At 39.9% G+C, this 27,223-nt stretch overlaps 1 protein-coding gene across 2 annotated transcripts; it reads left to right on the forward strand.

Annotated features, from left to right (window-relative positions):
• The first annotated feature begins 7,553 nt into the window (after window positions 1-7,553).
• Window positions 7,554-23,495, forward strand: LOC121235065. Of its 2 annotated transcripts, none has more exons than XM_041131285.1 (7): window positions 7,554-8,127; window positions 10,629-10,717; window positions 10,827-10,902; window positions 14,784-14,833; window positions 14,918-15,259; window positions 16,066-16,104; window positions 23,233-23,495. In XM_041131285.1, exons 1-7 carry the CDS (start codon window positions 7,935-7,937, stop codon window positions 23,407-23,409), a joined length of 966 nt encoding a protein of 321 aa, XP_040987219.1. In that variant the 5' UTR covers window positions 7,554-7,934; the 3' UTR covers window positions 23,410-23,495. The 2 variants fall into 2 exon arrangements, with proteins under 2 accessions (XP_040987219.1, XP_040987220.1); XM_041131286.1 differs by lacking the exon at window positions 7,554-8,127 and adding an exon at window positions 8,138-8,271.
• The last annotated feature ends 3,728 nt before the right edge of the window (window positions 23,496-27,223 follow it).

Genomic DNA, 27,223 nt, shown 5'->3' on the forward strand with positions numbered 1-27,223 from the left:
CATTCCCAATAACCATAGAAAGGGCCAAGTTCATGGTTGTGGCGATCGATTACTTCATGAAGTGGGTTGAAACGGAGGTCCTTGCGGGCATCACCTCCCGAGCCATCACGAAGTTCCTGTGGAAGTCGGTAGTCTGCCGATTCGGCATACCCCAGAGCTTCATATTGGAAAACAGAAGACAGTTCGATTGCACACATTACTAGGGTGAAGTACTTCTTGCCAGGACACCTGCAAGCCAATGGCCAGGTCAAGGCAACCAATAAAACCCACATCTCCACCCTCAAGAAGAAGCTCGGGGCACACAAATGAGCATGGGTCGAAGAACTCCCGAGTATAATAGGCATACTGAATGACTGGCCGAACCCCCACTGGGGAGACACCTTTCGCCCTCACTTATAGGAGCAAAGCAGTATTCTTGTGGAAGTCAGAATGCCCACATTCCATATTTAGCACTTCGACCCAGACATCAACAACGTGAGGCTAGCCAAGGGACTAGATCTTCTAGAAGAGAGAAGGGAAGAAGCAACAATATGAATAGAAAGTAACAAGCAAAAGGCAGAACAATACTTTAACAAACGGGTCAGACCGCGCTTCAGGGTGGGTGACTCGGTGCTGAGATAGACTAGAGTAATTACCCAGGAAGAAGGGAAGTTGGGGCCACAATGGGATGGCCCGTATGTAGTAACCATAAGCAACCGACTCGACTCTTATCACCTCAAGGGCAGCCAGAAAATCGAGCTCCCCCACCCCTAGAATGCCGAACCCCTGAAGAAATACTACGTGTAGGGACACAGAGCAATACTTGGTACGAAAATTGTAAACTTATGTGATGAATGAGAATGCCAGGATGTTTGCCTCAAACTCTTTGTTGTCTAAATTTGGAACCAAAGAAGTTGAGTCCCTAGACTCACTACGGGGTAAGGACAAGTCCCTCCACTCGTCGACCCCCAGTTCAACGAAGAAGTCTAGTCCCTAGACTCGTTGTGGGATAAGGTCAAGTCCCCAGACTCGCTGACCCCCATTCAACAAAGAAGTCCAGTCCCTAGACTTGCTGCGGGATAAGGCCAAGTCCCCAGACTTGCTGACCCCCCGTTCAACAAAGAAGTGAGTCTCTAGACTCGCCGTTGGGTAAGGCCAAGTCCCTAGACTCGCCAACCTCATGTTCAAACAAAGAAGTCTAGTCCCTAGACTCTCTACGGGTAAGGCCAAGTCCCTAGACTCGCTGAACCCCCGTTCAACAAAGAAGTCCAGTCCCTAGACTTGACGCGGGGTAAGGCCAAGTCCTCAGACTCGCTGCCCCCTTTCAACAAAGAAGTGAGTCTCTAGACTCACCGTGGGGTAAGGTCAAGTCCCTAGACTCGCCAACCTCATGTTCAAACAAAAAAGTCTAGTCCCTAGACTTGCTACAGGGTAAGGCCAAGTCTCTAAACTCGCCGACCCCCGTTCAACAAAGAATTCGTGTCCCTAGACTCGCTAGGGGTAAGGCCAAGTCTCTAAACTTACCGACCCCTCGTTCAACGAAGAACTCGAGTCCCTAAACTCGCTGCGGGATAAGGCCAAGTCCCTAGAATTACCAGCCCCCCATTCAACGAAGAAGTCGAGTCCCTAAACTCGCTGTGGGGTAAGGCTATGTCCCTAGACTCGCCGACCCCCCATTCAACAAAGAAGTTGAGTCCCTAGACTTGCTGCGGGGTGATGCCAAGTCCCTAGACTCACCACGAGGTTGAGTCCCGAGATTCACCGTAGCTTCTAAGAGCAATGGGTAAGACAACGTCAATCAAAAGAAATACACTTCCATTACTTTTATGTACAATGTGCATTCTCTACAAGTACAAAAAAAAAATTACAAAAATTCTACGAAAACAAGAGGACTGTCATTGAGGAGGAGGAGCACCCAAGGGGAATGGGGGATGTCTGGCTTCCCGAAGTTCTTGAAGAAGGCTTGCGCTTGGGAGTTTGGGGGAAGGGAAGTCAAGGCCAGGGTATGCAGATCCAGCCCAGGGTGCTCCGGCAGGCATTCGTGCATTCGTTCAAGGACTTCTCAGTAGACGTAAACCCAAGCCGCATCCCGGATAACATTAGTATTCGTGACCTGGGACTTGATCTCCTTAGAATGCCGGGTGGCGTCATCTAACCTGGACCTCATACCCGTGATTTCAATATCGTGGGCTATGATGTCAAGGTTCTTCTCGGTCACTTTCTACGAGAGCTTGCCGATGCGTTCCTTGGCCCGTCGCAGTTGTTTCCTTCGATGTTGGGCCTCCTGGGTAAGTTTGAAGTGCCTGGACAACAGCCTCGAACGCTGCAAAGCCCGATCCCGCCGGAACTCCTGTAGCTTCCTCCGAGTAGATTCCAGGTCCTGCTCGGCCATAGCATGGACCTCCTCGAGGCATTTGCCCTTTAATGCTAACTGGCCGAGGTTTGCCTCAGCCTCGAACAACACCCTCTTCAAAAGCTTCTTCTTCTGCTTATGCCTCATGGCATCCACCTCCAAGCACCGGTTCTGCTCCCTCATGTCCTCCACTTCATTCATCAGCCCTTTGCACTCGGTCTTGAGGTCCTTGATCCATTGGGCAGCTTGCTTCAGCTTATAGTAGCTGAAGTGGCACAACATCCCAAGCTCTTGGTTGGCCTCCTCCAGCTCCCTTTGCTCCTCGCCAATCATCAAAACCAACCGATCTACGGCCTGCAATGAAGAGAAAAATTAAAAACTCTGAGGCAAGGGGCGAGAAGGACATAACGAAATAAGCAGAGTGTGGGGCAGAACCTACCTGGGCGAAGAGGGGCCGCAGCTTCTGGGCCGCCCGCTCAGTGGCGGCAGCTCGGGCCTTGTCCAGGTATGAGGTCAGGGCCTGGCTCCCCTCGGCCCCAGTGGAAGAGGAAGGGTTGGCAACCTCCAACTGCCAGGAGAAGTTCAGTATCCCCCTTTAGCCTTCCTCCGTGTTCGAAAGGAACCTCAATGGCCGGACCATGACCAACCTATGATGGAGCCTGAGAATCGTCATCGTCGCTTAACTCCACAATAAAGTGGGAACCCTAGGGACCTTCCTCGCGGCCCACACCACTCAGCTTGATGAAAGAAGACTGGAGGGGGGAACAGTCCTAACATTGGGAGAGGCGGACCTGGTGACCTTCTCTCAGTTCCCGATCACAATGGAAGAGGCCTCAGGGGAGGTTCTCCCTTGGCCTTATTGTCTTTCTTCTCCTTCTTCTTCTTCTTTTTCTTGGCTTTCGGCCCCGGAGACGATTGGGGAACCCTCAGGGGAGAGACTCTACTCTTCTTCTAGGAGTCCGATCTTCGAAGTTGTCTACAAAGCCTCGCAGGCGACGACCTCCCTTAAAGAGTCTTCGAAGGACATGGACAGCTCGAACACACTAGGCCCACGAGGGGGGGGGGGGGAATGCACGAAGGAGCTGAAGAAAGTCACCTAAAGGTCTCACTCATCTTCCTCATCCTCAGAAGCAAACAACGAATCAACGAAGGATCCGACAGGGGTGGGCTAGGGGCCTACTGAGGAAGAAGAAGGCCTGGGGGTGGAGCGTAGACCGCTCGGGAACGATATTCTGCTCCCCCAAGTTGAAGGGATCGGGACCTCTAGGCTCATGAACTCCTATTGTCTCTTTCCACGAGCTTCCCGGGACACCTTGGCACGGCTCCCCGACTCCCCAGCATGGCCTTGAGAAGAGGAACCCCTGCTAGAACCCCCAACCTCACTACTCAGAGTCCCCCGAGGCGGGTCGTGACAAACCTTCAGCCACTTCCCCTTGCCACCAGAAGAGCTTGAAGCACGCTTTCGGCCTTGGGGTGATGGGATCTCACCCAAGAACTCGTGGCCGATTGCGTATGAGTGATCGGGCAGTCCCAAATGTTCTCGTCGAAGAGGGCCATGTCGGTGTGCAACTCGTTAGGATAGGCCCTCACCCAAGCCATCACGGCCTCAAGTCGGGCTTCCTCCCTCCAGTTCAGCCTGAGGGACAGGCTCTACGAGGAAGGGAGAAGCCCCCAAATCACCTGGACAAGATATTCCTGGTGGACTGCCTCCTTCTTGGGGTATTACCAACCCGAGCTTGCCACGAAAAAGTATTTTCGGGACCACTCCTTAATACTCGAATGGCGTTGCTTGAGTGTAGCAATCTTTAGTCTAGGAGTCCGAGCCTGGAAACTGCATATGCTCCCCCGATTGACGGTTGATGCAATACATCGATAAGAACTCCCGAGCTGTTTGGTCGGGATACTCCTCGGCAGTTCCGCTAAGGGCCCTCCGGAAGATGACACACCTGGACACCAAGAGTTGTTAGGCATTAGGGTGGAGCTACGCCGGGGCCAACCCAAGATAGTTGAGAACCTCGTGAATGTGGCTGCAGAACAGGAGGTGCAGGCCGTTCTCGAACATCACAGGGAAGAGGGCCACTCGGGACGTCGCTTCGTTGGGGTTCACTGCATGTTCTCCCCCTCTGGGAATCTCCAAGACGGCTGAGATAGGAATATTGTACTTGACCCGGAATGCCTGGAGATTCGCACCAGTGATTGACAAAACCCAATGCTCCCCTACAAAATACCGGGGGGGGGGGGGGGGGACAGACTTGGAAGAAGCTTTGGGGGCCATAGGAAGGACTAAAGGTGACAGGAAGAGGATGACGAACACGATTTGGAAAGTGGAGAGGAAGATGGCAGTGAAGGAGAGTCTGGGGAGCAGAGAAGGAGTAAAGGGTTCGAGAAGGCGAGGAAGGCACGACGGCAGGAGAAAAAGTTGAGGAGAATCGATGGTGAGGCAGAGGTTTGACAGATGAGGGAAGCACCAAGAGAGAAACAGACAAAAATGGAGGAAACAGAGGTGAAAGAGTCCTTATATGCCTAGGAAGGCTGGAAGGCATGCGGGAAACAAAGCAGTGTTGACAGTGATGATGTCAGCGAAATGCCACGCAGATCCCAACAGTACCATTGGCACGAGGGACAACCATCGTGTCAGGCGTGTGGGAAGCACATACGAATGGGACCCCTTAGACGTGGGGAGAGGAGCAGCCGGCCTATCCATTAAACCTTCGAATGATGGCAGGGTTGTAGGAACCAAGGAGACGTATTGGATAGGCAGGTGGCCTCGAGAACTCAACTGACGGGGGCACCATTAATAGGAGGTAGATTGAATTCCCACTACAGTTTTGTAATAGGAATTTGCGGGGTACTATGAGAGGGCCCCTCCAGAGAGTAGCCCAAGCCCAAAGAGATCAAGCCGTAGAGGCTCTAGACCCCTCAGACAGGAACAAAAGCAGGCAAGGGGCCCAAGCCAAGAAGCCGTATGCAGAGCCCATGACTCGTCTGCCCATCCACAAGGTAGCGATTGCCTGGGACCTCAGTGGGCAACCAAGCCCTGCAATAAGGTATGTAGTGAACAACCACAACAGAGCACAAATGGCTGGGCGTGTCCGATCGTAGGCACGCTAGGCTAGAGACACGCCGCATTCAATGCCTGTTAGGGAGCCTGAAGACGCAACAACATGCTATCAAATGTGCAGTACAAAAGCATTGCCATGGCCTGACATACTGCCACGGTAGGAGGGTGGTGGTAGGTCTGACCCGAGCATAGCCTGACACCCCACGATCTCCCTCAATAGTCGAGTCCAAGCTAGGTATAAATACAACCATCTCTCTCTCAGGTGAGCACTCTCTGAACACTTCTCCTTCCTGACTTGCTTAGCTTTCTTCATTACTCAAATAATCTCTACTGACTTTGGTATCGGAGGGACCCTAGACATCATCGGAGCCCATCCTTCTTCCTCCTGCAGGTCCTGAGAGAGTTTGGCTACTATGATACTGTTCGGACTATGAAACACGACAACAACAGTCACACTTTTTATTTTTTATCTATCTCATTCAAAACTTAATCACACGTTAAATTATCTATCTAAATTTTATATAATAATAAAATATTATTTACTTTAACCTTTTCATTATTTTTTTAGAATTTTTATGTCATAGTTTACAAATCTATGATTATATTTTATTTTTAATCAAATTAAAGATATAACGCACATTTTTTGGATAATTTATTCTTTTAAAACATAACGTATTTATAGATTCTTCAATCTACGCAAAATCAGCAGCAAATTGGCATCAACTTGATTTTAGGAATTAGCATACTTTACTATATACATTTGTTTCCATACATAGTATAGTCAATTGTAATCTATTTATTTGTAACCTTCTCCAAATTTACGTTATGTTGCAATACAGAATCAATGAAAATGCTTCACACTTTGCAAGCTGAACATAACCGTTATATCGTTTATTTTAATTTATTTATCTTTTCTTATATTTTCAATAATTATTATTTGCAAACTACAATCTAATTTTAATGATTATTATTTGTATTCATCTCAAATGAAATGATTGTATTCATCTCAAATGAAATGAAATGTTGAACGTCTATTTCTCAAAGCCAGGATGAATTCATGATGGCTAATTCAATGCTGGTCAATTTTGAGCTAAAATAAGTATAGCTTGATATGCTTTTGCCGATGCGAAATGGTTTAGCTATTGCTAAATTTAAAATTTGGCTAAAAGTTAAAATTTTGAATAAGTTAAAGTCATTAAAAGAATTAGTCTGGGTCTGTTTGATGTTGCGGTTGTATTCTTAAAAAGTATTTAAATAGTCTTAAAAGTTATTTAATAGAAAATTAAGTTGTTTGAGTGTTACGGATTAAAATATTTTTAATTTCAAATAAGCTAAAAAATACATTTGAGGAAAATCATCATTTTGATACTTTTCTTCAAATGTGTTTTTTTAGATAATACAGGACGTAATTCGAATTTTAAAAAGATTATTAATGGATAAAAATACCCATACAATTTTGAAATAACTACAACTTTTAAACTTTCAAGGATTTGGTTATAATCTTTAAAAATTCAAATAATCGTAATTTCTATATCAAAAAGCATTTTTTTAAATTTATTTCCAAATAAACATAACATGTTTGAAAATTCTTTAAATATATAGTTATCAAATGGTAAATAACTTTTTAATAGTAGAACTTATTACTTAAGTTATAAGCTATAAGTCCTAAAGTTATATTTTCCACCGCAATTCCAAACATGCACTACATTAGACCATCAGTCACAAAGTCAAAATAATAATATAATATTATTTTTTTAATAATAATTTTTTTATTATTTTTTATATTTTGAAAATAAACTCCATATATTAATTAAGAATTTAATTTTTACTTAAAATTATTTTTTTCTCAACTATTTTTTTTTCTCAACCAAATTATTCAACATAATATAAGCTTATTTACAAAAAAAAAAAAAAAAAAACATTTCCTGGACTTGTCCATTGTCAATAATTTTAACTTGTGAATTAAATACTATTGTTGATTATTTGTAAATAAAATATAGATTTGATGGGTAAATAGTAATTTTCAAATTTTAAAAATTAGTTTTTAGTTAGTCCAATGCAAATTATTTATAAAAAATTTTGTTATATTTTGAATTTGAATGACATTTTACTAGTCGAATACCAGTACTCTTATACATCTCAAAATGCCCCCTTATAGCTAGCTATCTTGTACAATCTGCCTCCTACGTTATTTATGCCCTTCGGGTAGGGGAAAGATAAAGAATGTAAAAGGAGTTGTACAATGTTGTGAACCCCAAAACCCTATTAAACCCAACTCGTGGGAATTGACTTCAATGGTACGCCCCTAATTTGACATTTTGTTAGGAGCTTACTACTTAGGTACAACTGATTCCTCAACGACCATATGGTAGCACGGACATCTCCGTTATGTTGTTCCAATGTCCTCTGTACATAATGTTTCAGAGCGAGCGAGCGAGAGACAGGAAAGTTCACCGACCAAAAATTCCAGACAAAGATAGTTAGTAGCTTTAGCTTTTAGATATAGAAAAAGTCTCAAAGGTAGAAGAAGATTGTTCAAGAATGGAGGCTTCGAGTAGTGCCACTAACAGTGCTATTGGTAGTAACAGTAGCATAGTGCCGAATCAGAGAAAGGCAAAAGAGTTTCAGGGATTCCGAATAGAGAATCCGTTTACTTTCAAAGTCGGTCAAGTATTCACTGGCTTTGGCGTGGGCTGTGGTATTGGTATCGGCGCTGGCCGCCCCATAAATCTAGGTAACACCCGACCTCCCCCAACTCCTCCTCACTTTCCCCCTGATATTTTGCATCTTAAATTCTAAATTATTTGGAGGATGGACTTGGGAAAGCTCTTCAAACCCAAAGATGGTGAAACCCGTTTATTAGCGTCTAAGAAACCATGTAGGTTCATTTTATGTTATCTTGTTTTGCTTTTTTTCTTTCCTTTTTATTGGTGCTTTGTTTTGTTGGAGAGAATGATAATGGCTAATCTAATTCCTGCTTCTTGGGTGTGTTACTTAGAGCTGATCAAAATAATAGAAGAAAATACTTGAACAATGCACAAAAAAAATAAAATAAAAAAGGGAGTGGAGAATGCACTATTGTGGGTGTGTTCTGTAAAATTTCTTTTATGGAGGCATGCTTAATGTTCCATTAAAAACTATTGCTTTATATAAAGTCTCAGTTTTCTTTTGCCGATAATCTATTATTGAAACTGATGCAAAATATATAGTTGTTTCATCAACGATTCAAAATGTTGTCATGTCATGCGTTTTTCTTATAAGTAAGAAATCTTTATTAAAAAGCACAAAAGGCGCAACCCAAGTACACTAGATGCTTAGATCAGTTTTTTTTTTTTTTAAAGTGATCCCATTCTATCGTTCTTTGTAATCTGTAATGGGCTTATTCTTTATTAATGTTCTCGAGCAATAAATACTCTTTCACTTGATTAAGTTGCATTGGATATCCTTAGAGGCTCCAAGTGGTATTTTATAATTAAGTTCAATGCATTTGTTTGATTGGCCATCTTTTAGTTGATGATTTATCCACCCTCAACAATTTTAAAAATGTATAAAGATCCTGTTAAGTTCTGTTAGTCTATTATATAGGTTATTATTTTAACAAAAAAGGAAAAAAAAATGCGTTCTTGGTGTATGATGCAGTTTTATAGGGTTTACAACATGAAAAATCTTAACAATTGAGCTTTATTTTGGATTGAGTTATTTGTTAAGCCAATAATAATGGTAGGACAAATTAACCGTAAGCACCAAGACAATGTAGAGCCATGTGAAAGGTACTTAAGAACCAAGTGAGCATCCAAGGAGCCCAAAGGATGTGCAACCCTGGGTACCACCTAAAGCGGGCTTCTATTTTTCCTTGGCATTCTACTTATCATTAAAAAAAAAAAAAAATTCCTTGATATTCTCTCTGTGCTTCATATTCATTGTCAAGGTGGCAGTCAAAATGGATACATGCTGCTAGTTATCATTCTCAAAATCCGTACTTATGTAACCAATATCTTCAACCATAGAGCTTACCTAACCTTGTTAATGCCTAGTGTGCAATTTCTCTAATAAGTTTTTGGAAAATGATTTGTTCAGTCCTTGGGTGTGTAGTCCCTTTGAAAAAAAAGTGGGGCACACCTGGGATGCACATGAAAAAACCTATTTTTTCATGGTGGCCCCACTTTTTTTTCAAAGAGACTGCATGGACTTGCACACCCTTGGATTGTAACTTGCATTACTCTAAATGTGTTGGGATGCTGCAACTGAGCACTTTGGAATTAATTTTCAACTTCAAAGATCCCAATCTTGTTTAATGAGACACAAGTCTCGTCATTTCCCTCCTACTCCACAAACTACTGCACCATTGTGATTTACCTGATAAACTTTGAGCAAGTGTAACAAGACCCTCATTCTAGTTTAGTGTGAGTACAACCCCCCCTTTCCAAATCATTATCAACATTAATGAAATATATAGTCAGATGTAATTAGCCTTTATTTTATCGAAAGGCTTTATTTTAATATTAAGGTTAATTTTGTACATTTGCACATATTTTCATTAAGTTAATGGTGATTTAAATATATTTACTATGGGGCGTAACTAAACACTGGAACTTTATTCTATGGGGGGGTGCAGCAAGTTGAAGTTTTTTTTTTTGGGGGGGGGGGGGGGTCTAGTTTTTTGAGGGGAGGTGGGGGAGGACATAATTAACCCTTATAACCTTATAATTGCCTAACATCTGAGATAGAATGTAACTAGTGGATGTTAGTTAACTCTTTCCTCGTTGCTAACTTGACTGTGGTCTCACTGATGATTAAAATGAATTGATCATTCCTTGATTCCTTAACCCTCTTCCCACCGAAAGCTTCCTCCTGGACATGGTATTGACACACTAAAAAGCTACAATTCTTTCAATTATTTGAATTTGTATTTTTCTTCTCATTAATCATGCAATTTCATTATTGTACCAAGTTCTGTCTTGTTTTCTAGTTTTTCTATCCCGTTAGTCATCTTCAGCATTGTAATTTTATACTTCTTTCATTGGACATGCATTTGATCTTGCTTAAAAGTAGGATAAGGAATGGGTCTTCAAAATCTTAGATGAAATGGATGATTTTTTTTTTGGGGGGGGGGGGGGGAGGGGGGTGGTGTATTGTTGAATAGTAATACTCTTGAGTAGGTGCTTTATTGGTTGTTTATTTACCTTATTGGTGGGATACTGGTTTCTGAGAAGATTTGATTTGACCTATTCTCAGGTGCATTACCAATGCTTGGTCAAGTTATGAGTGCCACTAGAGGGGCAACTGATGCTTTTTCCGGTGTTAGCAGACATGTGAATGAATCTGTAAGTCAAAATTGATCTTTCTATTTGTTTTCTACTACTTACTTAACATGGTTATATACCAAAATACATTTTTTTAATAACAATAGTTTATCTGTCTCTCCTTTTTTAGCTAAGGAAGTTGGGAGCTAAGAATATTGAAGCAGGCGTCGGTTGTGGTGTTGGCTTCGGCCATGGTTTCGGAGTTGGTATGACACACTGAACTCTCAAGGGAAGATATTGGCCCTATGTTTTTTCTAATCTATACATGGGTAGGACTAAATTGTAAAGAAATAAAGGGCATGGTCCATGAGTCTTTTCCATCTAGCCACCATTCACTCAAACATTTTGTAAGTGGACGGAAATGAATGAGGTCCAAATGTGGCTTTATGTCAAGGGATGCGCATTATGGCATTTTATAATGGTAAAATAGATTTAAAAATCATAGTTTTTTTGAAAAAAATGAATATTTAATAAAATGGTGAATATTCAATCAAATCGAACTTATAATATCTGTTGCTAAATGTATTAACATTGATGCCACATCCAGTTGTATTATTGATAAAATCAATTGTAATTTTTTTTTTTTGATAAGTAATAAAATCAATCGTAAATGCCAAATTGTAGGTCATAAGTTTACAATTTTGTTATTTAACATCAGGGTTTGGCAGTGGGATTGTGTATCTAGGGTTTATACCCTAGGGGTAGGTTTGAAGGGCCTACCTGGGTGAAGTCCCATGTCATAAAAAAAGTTATCATAGAAAAGATATTTCTGAACGACCCCTCGTTTGGTGGGGCCATGTGGGACTTACCGTTTGAGAGGGGCTGGTGTGGAATTATCAAAAATTGGTGCTAACATATTCCCCAACCCTTTGTAATGTTAGAAATTTAGTTCTTTTTTATTGTTTCATCAACTTCCTTTTTTCTTTTATTATTTTTACATAATGAGCCTATTGAATTCGTGCACAATAGTCTCATTGAAATAATAGATCATGAGTATTCCAATACCTTTAATATACAAGGGTAGGGGTGAGCATCGACTTAATCGGAGTCGGATTCCCCCAAAATCTGACTCTGACTTGTCGGAGCAGAGTTGGATTTGGGCTTTCAGTTTTGGACTTTGTTTTCTTAGCTTCACATTTAGCCCATTTTAAAAAGGAATTATTTGTGGGCTTTCAAATTTCAATTTTTCCAAAAAATTAAAAACAAAAACTAAATCATTCACTGCTAATTTACTTCTATACTAATATCTAACTTATTTTTATACTAGACTTATACTATAGTGTCTAAGTACATGTTATTATATTATACTAGTGTCTAACTTATTTATAACTTATTTCTAGTGTCTAATTACATGTGTTATTATACTTTAGTAAATTACTAGTAGGGGTGCTACTCGTACCATACAGTGCGTGGTAGTAATACTATGATATGTGTTATTAACTTTCTAGTGTCTAATTATACGTGTTATTAACTTATTATACTAGACTTATTTAAATACTAGTGTCTAACTTATTTCTATACTTGATTATGTATGGTAGTAATACTATGATATTTACACATACTAGACTATCATTAGTTTATTTGTATTATAGTATAGGTATATTGTTTTATAATAATTAGCTCATATTAGCATATTATTGAATTTAACTATATAACTTCTAGTTATATAACTATATAACTATACTAGCATACATGATAAATATATAGATAAATACATCTTTTTATAACATATGTACAATATCGGAAATGGAGTTGGAGTTGATCCAGTGACACCTTTGACTTAGACTAAAATTAAAAAAATCCGACTCCGACTCCATTTTGTCAAAGTCAGAGTGGAGTCGGATCAAGAGTCGGATGTTTAGATTTTTGCTCAGCCCTATACAAGGGTATAAAACATTTGAGTGATGTTGGAGCAGCAAATTATTATTTTTTATTTAAGTGAAATTTATTAGTATCAATAAGCATAGCCAAGTACGCTAGATGTATAGAAGAGAAAACATCTAGCTAGGAAGCAAAAATAGATACAAGGAAATTATGAACATTAAGCCCAGTATAGGGAAATGATCTGAAGAAAGCCCAAGAGGGATAAATTAAAAACCTATCCAATCTAGACCAAGCCTGATTGGATGACCATGTGAACAATCCTCCAATCTCATGCTTGGGACAAAGACGCTTCTCCCCCAATCTCCCACTTGGGAACCGGGTAATGTTAAGCCACCATGAATGCACCAAGACATGTCCCACCAATCTAGGTTTGGCCCATAAGCTCCGGCAAAGGCCCACTTGAAATCATCTACCATCTTTTTAAAAAAAGCAAGCCACTAGAAATTCCCCAACACACTCCTCCATGCTCTCCACCACCCTCGTATCCCACATAACTAATACTCGACCTGAAGCTCCCTTAGAAGCTAAATAGGACCATCCTACGTATTGGCAACTCCACAAACTCCGAAAGATCCTACGAGAAATATATTCCATTTTCATTTCCTGAAAACACACAATATCAACTTTCCATGAATTGAGCAAGTTTTTAATTTGGATATGCTTATTAAAAACTCGTTAAGTCCCCGGACATTCCAAGTTAAAATCTTGGGCTTCATAATACAATTGGTTCTGCCCTCAGTCTAGTCCTCCCTCGACTTGGACTACCTCTCTTAAGAGTTGTTGTTGATTGCCCAAGTAAGATGCTTTGATTCCCTGCTCTTCTTAGATCTTGATTTTGTTCCAAGTAAGTGACCGGCCTCAATTGCAGTGAGTAGTGCTGTGGATTGATCCTCAAATCCTCCATGTGTAATCCCCACGCAGTGCTGCATCTCGTTAACCTTTTACAAAACCCAATCCGATGATGAACTAACTGTATTGTTGATCAGTGGAAGAGATATTAGGGGGACAACATCTTCCCAGACTCAGCTCCAAACTGTACCAGGCCCTAAATATTCCTCCTCACAAGGCACCAACAACCACCCCATCATTTCCTCCTTACCATCTCCTGCATATAAATTATTATAGACGTGTCAATGATTGGAGATCTATCAAGTCCCGTTCATGACAGTTGGGCACCTCTAGGATGAATGGTTGTAAAATGACTGATATTATGCCAGCATATATGCTGGAGATAGGCGCAAAGTGCCTGTGATCAGTGGCTTACCTGGTTTAGCAAGTTTTGGGCTGCTCTCTCCCCCATGTCCAATAACAAGTCAATTCAATTGCTTCATCCCTTGGGTTGTAAGTCCGAATGGTGTGAAAAAAAGGAGGCTCCCCGGGGTAGGGTGGGGGGCAGCATGGGCAATATTTCTTGTGAGATTGTTGTCGTTGACAAAGTTGGTGAAGGGAGTAGTAGAGTGATTCATCTGGTTTAGAGATGTTGGGTATTGTAGATAAGCCAATCCGCTTGAGCACATGCTTTCCGAGAGATTTTGAAGTAAATTTTGGCATGGATACATCTAGTTTGGTTATCAAAAAGAAAAGAAATCCAAGCATTGTGTGGGTTTATCATGTGAGAGGTGAAGATTAACTGTTGGCTTTGCTTATTGTTATTGAAGCAGGCCACTCTTATCAGGGATTGACTTCTACCCTCAAGCAAGGTTAAAAAGAATAGAGAATTGGAAAAACTTTCGTGGTCTATTAACTATGAACCTAGAGATGGTAGTTCTAACCCTAGTAATACTAAGGGGTGGGTAATGGCCGTTTTCTTATGAATGTCGAATGCCTAAAATTAAAAAATCTCCTTCAGCAAGGGATAGATACTATATGTTTGTTGGAAATAGTTACTAGAAGATGTGTACAAAGCTTGTGGGGACACCATCAAATGGCCCGGTTTATTTAGCCCCCTTGAGGGGGTTCCGGTAGAATATTACTGATGTGGGACAAAAGGGTGGTGGAGAAAGTGGACTGTGGGGAATATACATATTAAGGATGGTTTTGTATTGGAGATATCTAGTAATTTGCTAACAGGTGGAATGTGAGATTTATTAGAGCAGCTCATGGTTAGGAGATAGAAGCCTTTACTGCATTTTATAATTTGCTAAACTTAATTGTTATAACAATCATCATACATGATATCTGAAACAGTGAGTTTCTGTTGCAGGCCTTGCTGTCAAACCTGGAGTGTTGAATCAAATGCAATCTTATCTTGTAGTATGTATTTTTCTGTCATAACTATTGCAACGCATGAATTGTTGCAGTTTCGTGCGTCTAACATTTTAGTTGTTGATTTTCTAGCAAGCAATGACAAAGATGGTACTGAAGTTTGGAATTGCTCCGAATTTATCCATTGGACAAGGTGCCCTTCCAGTGTCTTTGCAGGGTGGCATGAGCATGATGAATCAGTCCTTAGGTCAAAACCCAATGGGAAGTATCATGCAGCTGGGAGCCAAGGGACCTGAAGACACACGTCAAGGTCTGCCTGGATATGAAAATATAGGTTCAGGTTCAACTTATGAGAGTTTTGCATCAAAAGGCACTCCAACTGACTCATCTTTCAGCAGTCGGACAGAAAAAGTTATCAGCAGCTTTCTGCAGAACCCAGTTTTGAAAGGGGAAGACACTGAACTGAATAACTTGGTAAGCACCAAATGGAACTTGTCTAGTCTTACAGTCGAATGCAAACCCTTTTTCCTTTTCCTAGGCACTGTAACCTACTTGGATATAGCTTTATCCTACTTATCAAAAAAGGAAAAGAGAAGAAAAGTGATATAGTTTTTTTCTGTCAAACTAGGCTCTGTTTTGAATTAGTAGTGCCTTGGATCCACCTAAGTAATAGTTGTTAAAGAATTGCTTTAAGAATTATCAGACCTGTTTAACTGCCTATCGACTGTTCTGAAAAAAGGGCCCCAATTGTAACATTATCAGACCTGATTAACTGCCTATTGACTATTTAAAATGCAATGTAACTTGATCCTAAATTTATTCTTGGAATTATCATGTATTGACAAAGTTACACCTAGTGTTATAATAATGTTAGTTCACTCAACCAATTATTCAATCAATATTATTCCAAACTGACAGCTGGATACATTTTCTCTACACATTCATCATCCTTACAATATCAAGATGATTGGAGATTAAAATACCTCTCCTCTACAAAATGTTTGAAAGAAAAGTTTCCTTAAATTTTAACAATATGCCAAATGTATGAGTTTTGGATTAGACAGTAATAATCAAGTGAAATTTGGGATGCATGAATAGGTATAAAACGTTGTATAATCTGACGGTCAACTCGTCAAAATTTTTATCCAACAAAAGGTTATCGAGTAGGGAGATATTTGAGTTATACCATGTATGACTCTAATCCTTCCATATGTATAGTCTCTACACATGTATGCCTTCTCACGCACTTGCATTTTAATTCCTGGATTTTACCTTTGTAGGCTGGACGTTTGCGGTCAGAAAACAACGTGCTTCAAATGGTAATGTTAAAATTACTGGTATTTTCAATTATATCAAGTCGTGATTATTTCATACGAAAATACTTGCATCCAGTGAGAAAACTCCTCGTTTTCACTAGAAAGAACAGTTTGCATGACATCATGATCCAGCTAGATAATGCTGCAACAGTTAAATGTTGTGGTGCAACGGCAAACAAAACCTAAAGAGTAGAAAGGGAATTAAATTAGTTTTTTATCAATGCAACCTGCTTTGATTTTCATTGTCATTGTATACAATGAATATTAGACTAACTTAATTTAATGCTCTTAGGCATTCTAGACAGGCATTGACTACGTCCATAGATACAAGCTTAAGACTACAAAGATTTTGACCAGACTAATTGCATTTAAGGTTCCCAAAACATGGGAATTAAAGACTGATTACCAAACCTCATTGCAAGTAACTCTACAGTGGATTGATATTTCTACTGATGCTTTCCAGCTGGCTACATCTATCTCCCCAGTTGCAAATAGCCCTGACCTCGTTTTCCGCTTCTTGAACCATGGATTTTGGATATTGTATCGTTATCTTTCAATATCTTGCAGCTTTGCAGAAATGAATACAATTCTTTAGGGCTGATGATAGGAAAGAGAGTTGGAATTCACTCGCAATTTGTTTTCCACACCATAATCTTACTTTGCTTAAAGAGAGTCATAAAGCAATTGTCTGGCTTAATTGTGAAAATTTCTCCAAATGTTTGCTTCTGGTGCTTCTCACTGAAAAATGAAAATAATCATGTTTCCTCATCTTTTATCCCCTTTTCATTATTCTTTTTGTCAATCTCCTCATTTCATTATTACGGTGGGTCGGGGGCATTGAGGAAGTTGCTGGTGGATGCTTAAGTGTTTGAATTTGTATTGGATGGGGCTGGTGTTATCTGTGTCGTGGAAAGAAGTAGAAAGGTGGTAAAGGAGGTTAGCATTGGTAGCACCACAATGGGATGGCTAGCATGCATGGTGGAGGACTGTGCAGCATCAATGGGCAGTAGTGATTATTTGGTGTCATGCTTCTTCAAGAATGTGGAGGATGGGTTTGTGTGGGCTTTTGTAGGTATTTATGATCGGAATACAGATAGTTGCAAGAGACTATTATGGGATGCGATTGTTGGTTTGTATAGCTGGCGGGAGGTGCCTCGGTTTATAGGTGGGAATTCTAATGTGACTGGGATGCAATTGTTGGTTTGTATAGCTGGTGGGAGGTGCCTCGGTTTATAGGTGGGAATTCTAATGTGACTCGCCTTTTGTATAGCTGATGGGAGGTGCCTCGGTTTACTGATTTTCCCACACTTATCTTTGATTTGGGCCTTTTGGATTTGCCTTTGCCCCTCGTGGGGTGGTCCAACATTGGGGTTTGGCTGGATTGAACAATTTCCTGGTTTTACCTTCGTGGGATTTCCCTATGGTGTGCCAAAAAAGATTGCCTTGGATTTGTTCAGAACGAGGGCACCGATATTTTACGTTAAAAAATAAGGCCGAAATTCGATGGTTTTGTAAACAAGGTAAGACAGTGATAGTCTTCTTATTAGATTCATGGAACTTCGAGTTTTATGCTGGCACACAAACCAAAAGCCTTGAAGAATGACCTGGAGATGTGGAATGCGGAACTTTCTGGAATGTTGATAGTTGAAGTCTTCTCTTGTTGAGGAGTTGTAGGGCTTGAGGGTGGTGCATTAGGAAGAGGTGATATTCTTGATGGAGGAGATTTCGTGGAGGCAAAAATCTAGGGCTCTTTGGTTGAATGAAGGGGATAAGTGCTCAAAGTTCTTCCATTAGGGGGCCACTGAGATGCTCCACATTGACGGCTTTGTCTTGCCAATTGTATGAGTATGATCGTAATGGAGATTATTTTGAAACCCTAGATGCTTGACTCAGTGCTAATTGCCACTAAATATTTGGATAGTAGAATCAAAGAGGAAGTGCCAGGTATTTTATGTAAGCTGGATATGGACATGGCTCATGACCATGTGAATTTGGAGTTTCTATTTTACTTGCTTGGGAGGTGCTGGTTTGGGGAAAGGTGGTGTAAAGGAAGGTGAGTCCTATCATGTAAAGGTACTGCAGCAGCTCTCTCTCCTAACAGCTAGTTGGCCAGGGGAAAGTAGGGTAAAATGGCCGATTCTACTAGAAGGATTCCACTTTGGCTGATAGGTACTGTAACTGGCATTCCTGTGATCGGTTCAATAGGTCTTTCATTTTCTGGTTTATCTTCCGGATTGGGTTCATCCCTGTAGTAATCAGATGAACTAGGCTGTACCTATTCCGATTCAAAATGACAAAAGAATTGGGCAGCAGTAGGAGCCCTAAAGAGGAAAGGGGCTTTGGTACAAGAATGAGAGAGTTGACAGGCTGGAAAAGGATGTACTTGTCAAAAGAGGGAGAATCAAGAGCACTCTTCTAACCTTACCTACATACTCTCTATCCTTGTTATCTTTACCTATAGGTGTGGAAACCATATCGAGAAGATTTTTCATGCTTTCTTGTGGGGTGGAATTGGCGATAAGGTTAAGTTTCTTCTTGTTAATTGGGATAAGGTTTCGCCCCAATCTCTAGCGAAGGGTTGGGGGTTCGCAAGTTGAGGATTCTTAACAAGTCTCTTCTTGGGAAGTGGTTATGTAGTATTATCAAGAAGGGGAGACATTGTGGAGGATTGTAATTAATTCTGAGTATGAGAGTGCTTGGGGGTTGGTTCTCGAATGCAAATGAGAGGTGGCCTGGTGTGAGATTGTGGGAAAATACTAGGAATGGATTGGGGGTTTTTGCAAGTCACTTAAGAATTGTGGTTGGCGTGGAATCGAAGGTCAGATTTTAGCATGATGTTTGGTGTGGCAAAAGGGCTCTCAAGATTGCATTTCTTGCCCTCTTTTGGATTATTACACATTACCAGGAGGCCTTGGTGGCAGATCTTTTGGATAGTTCTAGTAAAGAGCCTTATAGTGGAATGCTTGTTTTACTTGAGTGGCTCAAGATTGGGAAGATGGGGCTATTTCCAAACTTTTCAACTTGGTGCACGCATAGAGAATTGGTAGCAACAAGGCGGATAAGATGGTTTGGTTTCATTCGGGGAGTAGGAAGTTTGCTATTCAGTCCTCCTTGGAAGTGTATATGTAGGAGCAAGGTGCCTCCCAAGGTTGTTTTCTTTGTTTGGATTGCTTCTCTTGGGAAAATCTGAGGAAGCAAGGGCTTGTTGTTATGGATTGTTGCTATATGTGTAAAAGAAGTGGTGAAATTGTGGATCATTTATTACTTCACTCTGAGATGGCCAGGGCCTTATAGGATGAGGTTTTTAGCAAGACCGGACTTACTTGGGTAATGCCTAGGAGGGTGGTAGATCTCCTTGCTAGTTGGAGAGGCCTTTAGGGTAATAACCAAATTGCTACAGTGTGGCATATGATTCCCTTATGTCTCACGTGGTGTATTTGGGTAGAAAGAAATGGTTGGAACTTTGAAGATAGAGAATGCTTTTTTCTTTTATTGGCACCAGGTGTCCAAGACAAAGTCTCGACTAATTCCAGTGGTGCATAGGCCCATAGAGAACGCTCTTTGGATGATCTTAGATGTTTCTTCTTCCACATTTTATTCTTGTGGGCTTCTGTCATTGTCCTCAATTGGCCTAGCTTCCATGATTTTCTTGTATCCATCTCTAGCTCCAAACCTGTAACTAGGTGCTCTCTCTCTCTCTCTCTCTCTCTCTCTCCACACACACACACACACTTCCTATTTACTTGGGCTGAGCTGCTCATATTTACTTGATTTAATAAAATCTTATTTTACCTATCAAAAACATTATCTTACTTTGCTTAGAGACCCACTGTCTAGATGTTAATGCTGATAGTGTATAAGGAAAGAGTTGAAGCTCCCACATCCAAGCAGGCATTGCTACTTGACCCCTGTTCGATAGGGTCACTTTTCCATTAATTAAATTATTAATTAATTTTACAATAAATTCTTAAGTTTGTTAGCATTTCCTTTTGAAATTTTACCCAAAATAATGATACTTAACTCTATTTTACTTAAATACCCTCCATTTAAAACAAAGTTGTAAAAAGGTTGAAAAACTTTTCCCCACAAGATCGTTTTGACTTGAAGAAAAACTTGTTTGAAAACTCACAACCACCTTTCGTAGATCCTATATACCAGTCAATAACATTTGATAAGCAATATCTGGTGGAGTTTCCCATGTCTTCAAAGATCCATCAATCATGAAGAGGCCATTGTTCCAAAGTTTTGAATTTCGTGGAAGGGATCACTCCCCCACCGGGCTGAGCCCAACTTGTTCTTGGGAGGCCTAGCAACCAAAGCATAGTCGGCCCACGAGTCAGGAATCCTGAGGAAGGAGGCCCAGAGTCAGCACGGGAAGAGGGTCGACATGGAATGATGGGACGGTGAGCTCTTTGACACGACCTTGCACACGCATGTAGCAGAGCCACACTACATTTAAGGCCTAGATGCGAAACGTGGATAGAGATCACAGCAAGGCCCTGTCCCTGACAGAATGCATAGAAGGTGGCCGCACTCACCAACCTACCACAAAGGACACGATCAAGGTAGCCTTGCCGCATTAAAGGCGACAACGAGGTACCTTGTATGGAGGACGGGCGCCTCTGACACGAGATACGGGGGACCACCTCAGCAGGGGGTATAAAAGCTTAATCCCAGGTTAGAATACCTTCTTACGCTCTCTCACATACTAAAATTCTTGCTGGGAATCAACGAACTAACTTAGGCATCAAGGGTGACTCATCAACCTTGAGCCCTCACCTTCCTTGTGTTGCAAGAGACCGAGTCTAGTGACCGGTGTGTGAAACATTAACATTCCGTTCCATACTTATAAAAAAAAATTCCGTTCCGGTGACTATTCCGATTGGGAACAGAATATTTCAGTACCAGTATATTTCGATATACCATTTCGGGATAGTTGTTATATGAATAAATTAATTATATATCTATAACTGGATATATGTAATATATAGATATATATAGTTTCTGAAATGTAATTTATATATATATATATACACACACATTGATAAAAAATGTAGTTGTTGAAATCGGCTCCATGAACCAACAAATTCCTATCATATCACACAATCCACGAGCTTTTCATCAGTGATATAACTCTTACCAAAAAGGACAACCTTGTCATATCACACAATCCATGAGCTGGGCTCTTGAAACGAAACGATTACCAGCAGCTGGAACGGTCATATCAGTGATATCACTCACTTTTGTTCAACTCAAACCGGAACGGAACGGTCATAGTAGTTGGGCTCCCATCATGACTAATTTCGGAGTGAAATGTCCTTTCTGACCGGAATACTGGGATTCAGCCAGAATGCACCGAAATAGGCCGGAATCCTCACTGGAATGAAACATCTCACATATCCATGCTGGTTACTTTTCCGTCATAAAATATTTCTGCCATTCCTGCCGGAACAGAACAAAAAACAAAAGATTGCATTGTTCACCTTGTCAAGCACAATAGAAGTCAAAACTTTAGTACTAAGGATCAAATGGCTGTGGAGGTATCATGAAGAAGGGGACGCTCTTTGGAGGATTGTTATTGATGCCAAGTATGGGAGTTCTTGGGGTGGTTGGTGCTCCAAAGAAGTAAGAGGGGCATATGGTGTGGGAGTGTGGAAATTCATTCGTAATGGATGGGGGCAATTCTTCAGAAATTTCAGATTTGAGGTGTGTAGGGGGAAACTGGATCAGTTTTTGGCATGACTTGTGGTATGGGGATGAGGCCTTGAAGAATGTTTTCCCCTCTCTCTTCAGAATTGCTTCGAATAAAGGTGCTTCCATGGCTGATTACAAGGATAATACTTCTGGATTTATTCAGTGGTCAGTAAGCTTTATTAGAGATGTCCAAGATTGGGAAGTGGAGGACATTACTGATTTTTACAGCTTGCTTATGCTTTAAACATAAACTCGGGAGGGAAGGATAGATTACTTTGGAATCAGTTTGGTAATAAGAAATTCTTGGTTAGATCTTTATACAAGGTCTTGGTGTCACATGTTTAAATTGACTTTTTTTCCTTAGAAAAATATTTGGAGATGCAAGGTGCCTCTTAAGGTGGCTTTCTTCGGGTGGTTGGCTTCTCATGGGAAATTCTTACCATTGTTAAGTTAAGAAAGTGTGGTATCATTGCGATGGATTGGTGCTTTATGTGCAAAAGATGTGGTGAATCAGCGGATCATCTTTTTCTTCATTGTGATGTGTTGAAGGCTTTGTGGGACGAGGTCTTTGCTAAGGTGGGATTGCTTGGGTGATTCCCAAGAGGGTGGTGAACCTCTTGGAGTGTTGGAGAGGGATTCTAGAAAATCGTCAAATAGCAACCGTTTGAGAATAAAGAAAGATAGGTGGAAGGGATTTGAGCTTTTTTTTTTCATACTTTGCTCCTTTGGGCTTTGGTTATTGTATTGGATGGGAATAGTCTTAATGACTTTTGTACTGTTTTTCAGAGCTAGCTTGTAATTAGGTGTCTTTCTCTTGTACACTTGGTGTATTTGGGCTGTGCCTAATTAGCTTTTTTTAATAAATTTCTTACTTATAAAAAAAAGATATTCTTCATCAAACAGTGGAGGCGAATCCCAATCAATAATTGGCTCAAGGAATTATCACAACCCTACAACCACATTTTGTTCAAGAACGTGAACAATACCATCTTTTTAATTATTCAATTCTGCCTCTTCCTTGTAAGTACAACAAAGGAACCTCTAACTCAGTAAGTCTTTCCTACATGACATAAGTTAAAACTTAATATCCTAGTATTGCAATCTCTTTTGATGCGAGACCAAGGACATATTTCTGCTTTGATTCCTCGTGCATGCGAAATCACTAGTAAACAAGAGTAATATATTAGGAATTGAGCTGGAAAATTTGTAGCCTTAGCACAACGGTTTATAACTTCCGTATTAGTCTGATTTGGAGTTGTTGCTTGAATTACACATTCATAAAAATAAATGAAATGGTAATGAATATTGTTATGAGTAGTTTTTTTTTTTTTTTTGTGTGCACGTGCGTTTATACTCCGAAGCTTTGAAATTTATCATCCATCTGGCGTGAAGAATTTGTTTAAATGGTCGAGTTAACTGAGTTGCCATGCATTCTAGGTACTGAAACACCAGCAAGTCATTGAGGAGCTCATGGAGGAAAATGAAAAGCTTCGCCAGGTACTAATGGAAGATCTGAAAATACCACCCAGCAAGTTTCAAGCTACTTATTCAACTAGAAATAAGTCTCTGTGCACTGATTGCTTTGATTGCCGAAGAAGGCAAAGAAAAAAATAGATTTGAATGCGATTTTAAGCGCTTTACCATAGAACGATATACTTGGTTTACCTAATAATTTCAACTTATACACTTATCAAAAAATGGAAAAAAAAATAAAAAAATAAAAAAAAAAATCTACTTAGGGCTGGTTTGGATTCAGAGATAGATGAGATGATTTTAGATGAAAGATGAAAGTTAAAAAAAATATTGTTCGAATATTATTTTTTAATATTATTATTGTTTTGAGATTTGAAAAAGTTGAATTGTTTATTATATGTTTTGTGGGAATTTGGGAAAACTGTATGAGATAAGATGAGATGAAATATTTTCTGAATCCAAACGGGGCCTTATACTCTTTAACCCAGGGGTTTGGAAAAAAAAAAAGTAGAAATCTATTTTCTCATCAGCAAAGTAGAAATCTACATAACTTCGCACACAAGTGTACTAAATAGATTAGAATTATGAACTGGAAGAGTTGAACTACTGATCACAGGGGCTTTATTTTCTCCTTTTGTCGTTGAGATCGCAAGGCAATTAATCTTCTTGCTTGGAGGTTCGTTTTGATATTTGCCATTCCTTTAAATTTTATGCTCTCTTGAAACTTCAACCGTGCAAATAAAAAAAAAAAGAAACCTCTCCTAAAATACTTTTGCTTTTTGGAATTTTGGCCAAACACTTCCGGTGTGAGAATCTCCTGTTCATTTCAAACGAAAGACAGACAAAGATACCTAATTGTGAGATTTTTGATATTCAAGAGTCAATTTTGTGAAAGTTGAGAACCTAAATGTCAATCTGTAAAATCGTAAAACCTCATGTACTGATTTTGCAACTAATTAGAAACAAAATTGAGATACGCCATGTACCTACCTTTGATTGATCAATGTGACATGTTGACGTCACGTGTAAGCCAATTAAATACTAACACGTGGCATTAGTATGCCTTATGGTGATCATTCGTTTGTTTTCTCAGCATACTAATAGATTTAGTATACCTACTTGTGAGTTTTTTGAATTTATTTTTTTGTTGCCTAGATTATATATACTCAATGGAATTTATCGTGGCTCAACCCCATTGCATATGTTCTTGCTTTAAGGTACTCATTGAGGATTCTTAAATTTACTATTCAATCTTGTTCAAGGTAGAAATATAAACTTATTATACCTTTAATCAATTATACCTCAAGGAATCTATGTAGACACCATCTATACTTACAATCACTGTACGAGTGATGGTTCAACTATTTCCCTATCTAGAGCTCTCACGAGGATTATACTCTTTTGCAATCACTCAAAGGCTGATATTATCATAGTACACTCATAGATGAATAAAATGAAACAATATAGTACAAATTATATCTTTAAAAAACAGAATAAGTTATAAGGCTCAATACTGAAAAAGAAAGATTATGAGCTTTTGCTGAATGATTCTTATAGAACTTGTAATTGTTGTATTTAAGACAATTCAAAGGGGTTATTTATACAGATATGAGAAAGCTCGTTTCCAGTTTTATAAGATCCCTTTTCAAGTTTTCAATTCTAATGTAAAAACTTCTTTCTTTTTAACTAATGATGTTAGAAAAACTAGATCAGAATGCACAACAAAAACGATATTACCTCATCGGAAATATCTCGGATCTAGTGCGGTTGTTCCACGGATTCTCTATCGTTGTTATTCATCCATGATCTACACATCGATGGTGGAGTGTGCTACATGGTAATACCAAAGCAATACTCACATATTCCACAGCCTAAATGTCGGGACTAAAGAGAACTAATTGTGTGAGAGAGAGCTTGTTGATCCAAGTGTATAATCCAAAAAGGGGGAATGATTATGTAAATAGCCCTTCTAAACGTAACCCCCAGTTGGCCCTTAATGGCCAGCTGTCAAGCCTCACGAAGTGGTTTAAGAGCCACTTCATAACCTTCAAGGGAAGGTGAAGGGGTGCCCACTATGGGTGCCCCTTTCTTACATCTCCCACTCACACATAGTAGGTAAGACCTCAGGTTTGCATCTCTCAATATGTTATCAATCTTATTCATACTGGCAAATAGGCTGTGCGACCATCGAGCACAACTGGAAAAGAAAAAATGGGAGCACTATACCAAATCTCTCCGAAAGAAGACCAGCATAGCAACATCCCATAAATTGCCTCGTTATACCCCGATTCATTTGGTCACATCAGATTAAGCATCCCTAATCCCTCTTGAGTCTGAATGACTCAGATTAATGCTCAATCTTCATAAAATATGATGTACTCACAGCTATATTGCAACTCCCAAGAAGCAACATAACTTGTCGGCAATGAGTACACATCATTCTTGATGTGTTATCAAATAGTCTTCCCTTTGCCCTCATGTCATTTAGTTTCAGTTCAGTCGCTTTCCCAGCAATATCTCTTTAGACCGTATCATTCATGGTCATAGATAACATGCTAAAGTAACAGACACTAAAACACCAACCTCGTGACATAGTCAAAGGTCTCCTAAAGGCATAAATCAATTAAGGTCATCAATTATGACCTACAGGACTCACACGATGAGAAAGTAGGGATCCATTCACTTACCTCTACTGTTAGTCGCAAAAGCACATGTAGTATAAAATACATGATATAGTGGATTTCTCTTTCTGAAGAAAGAGCGTATATCTAATCTCAATAAATCGTACAGATCTTAGTCTAATTGCTATCTCAGTGCCTAACCCGAGTTCCTCCATTTGCTCGTTATCCAAAGCGCCAAAGAGGATCTAGCATCTGGCTAAACTATAGGCTACATGGATTGTGGGTAACCATACACAGTCCTTTTAAATATGATGGACCTCATCTTAGCTCCCACTAAGGCGACATATCTTTTGTGTCTTACAACTTATCCCTATCTGGACAAGTACTGAGTGACACATTGTCTCATCTTTGTTCGCTACCTCTTTGTAGCGCCAAAGGTGATAGCTTGTGTGACTGAGCCGATCTAAGTCTGTCAATATACCTTTTTCACCATAACTCCTAAATTTATAGTGAATGTATGTGCTTACTAAAAAAATGCTTCCAATCACGCCACATGATCATAGAACACATCAATATCATGTGCACGATGAGCAATACCATGAGGTACAGAGAAATCACATGGTCAACAACAAATTATTAAACCACAACTCTCAAGTGGTGTTTGATGACTATTTCTCTCTATGCACATTCTAATGTGTAGTAACTTTTCAAATCATACTCCTACCAAAAGACTCTACATTTATATATAAAAGTCATTTGCATAATCATGAAGTCAGTGACGATTCATCGCGAATCTCATTTAGGTCAAACTCACAATATAAACCTTAGATTCTAGTTAGCAAGTCCAATTGCGTTTTTTAAGAATCTTCAAAGTGACCACAGATGTCATTCAACAAACTTAATTTACGACTTCAAGGTTTCATATAAAATCTCTTCTACTCAATAAAAGCATGTGAGATAACGATTATTTATTTTTCATTAAGGGTAAAGCAATTAGGGCCTTTGCTCCCAAAAACAATCATAATAGTCTAGTCCTTACTTTTAACGACAATCGAATCACAAACTCACTTAATCAAGTAAGCCATATTTACCCTCTAACAAAATCTTAACCTTTAACTCTCATGAGCAAACCATAATGGAAACACCGAACAGTATATGCAAAACTAGATTTTTTAGTATTTTCCATCTCATTAATTGTCTATGGATTTTGAACAAGAGCTTCTAGAAACTGTTTTTCTTATAAACAGTCTCACAAGACATGAAGCCTGAGCTACTTTTCATAAACCCATATCCATCACATCGTAGTATGGAAAACCTCTTATTAGGCAACAATT

The sequence above is a fragment of the Juglans microcarpa x Juglans regia genome, chromosome 6D, assembly GCF_004785595.1.
Source record: "Juglans microcarpa x Juglans regia isolate MS1-56 chromosome 6D, Jm3101_v1.0, whole genome shotgun sequence".
Lineage (NCBI taxonomy): Eukaryota > Viridiplantae > Streptophyta > Magnoliopsida > Fagales > Juglandaceae > Juglans > Juglans microcarpa x Juglans regia.

Coding starts and splice junctions, on each gene's coding strand:
- LOC121235065 (XM_041131285.1), top strand. CDS start 7,935: ATGGAGGCTTCGAGTAGTGCCACTAACAGTGCTATTGGTAGTAACAGT. Junction 8,128..10,628: donor TGGCCGCCCCATAAATCTAG/GTAACACCCGAC, acceptor ACCTATTCTCAG/GTGCATTACCAATGCTTGGT. Junction 14,834..14,917: donor AAATGCAATCTTATCTTGTA/GTATGTATTTTT, acceptor TTGATTTTCTAG/CAAGCAATGACAAAGATGGT.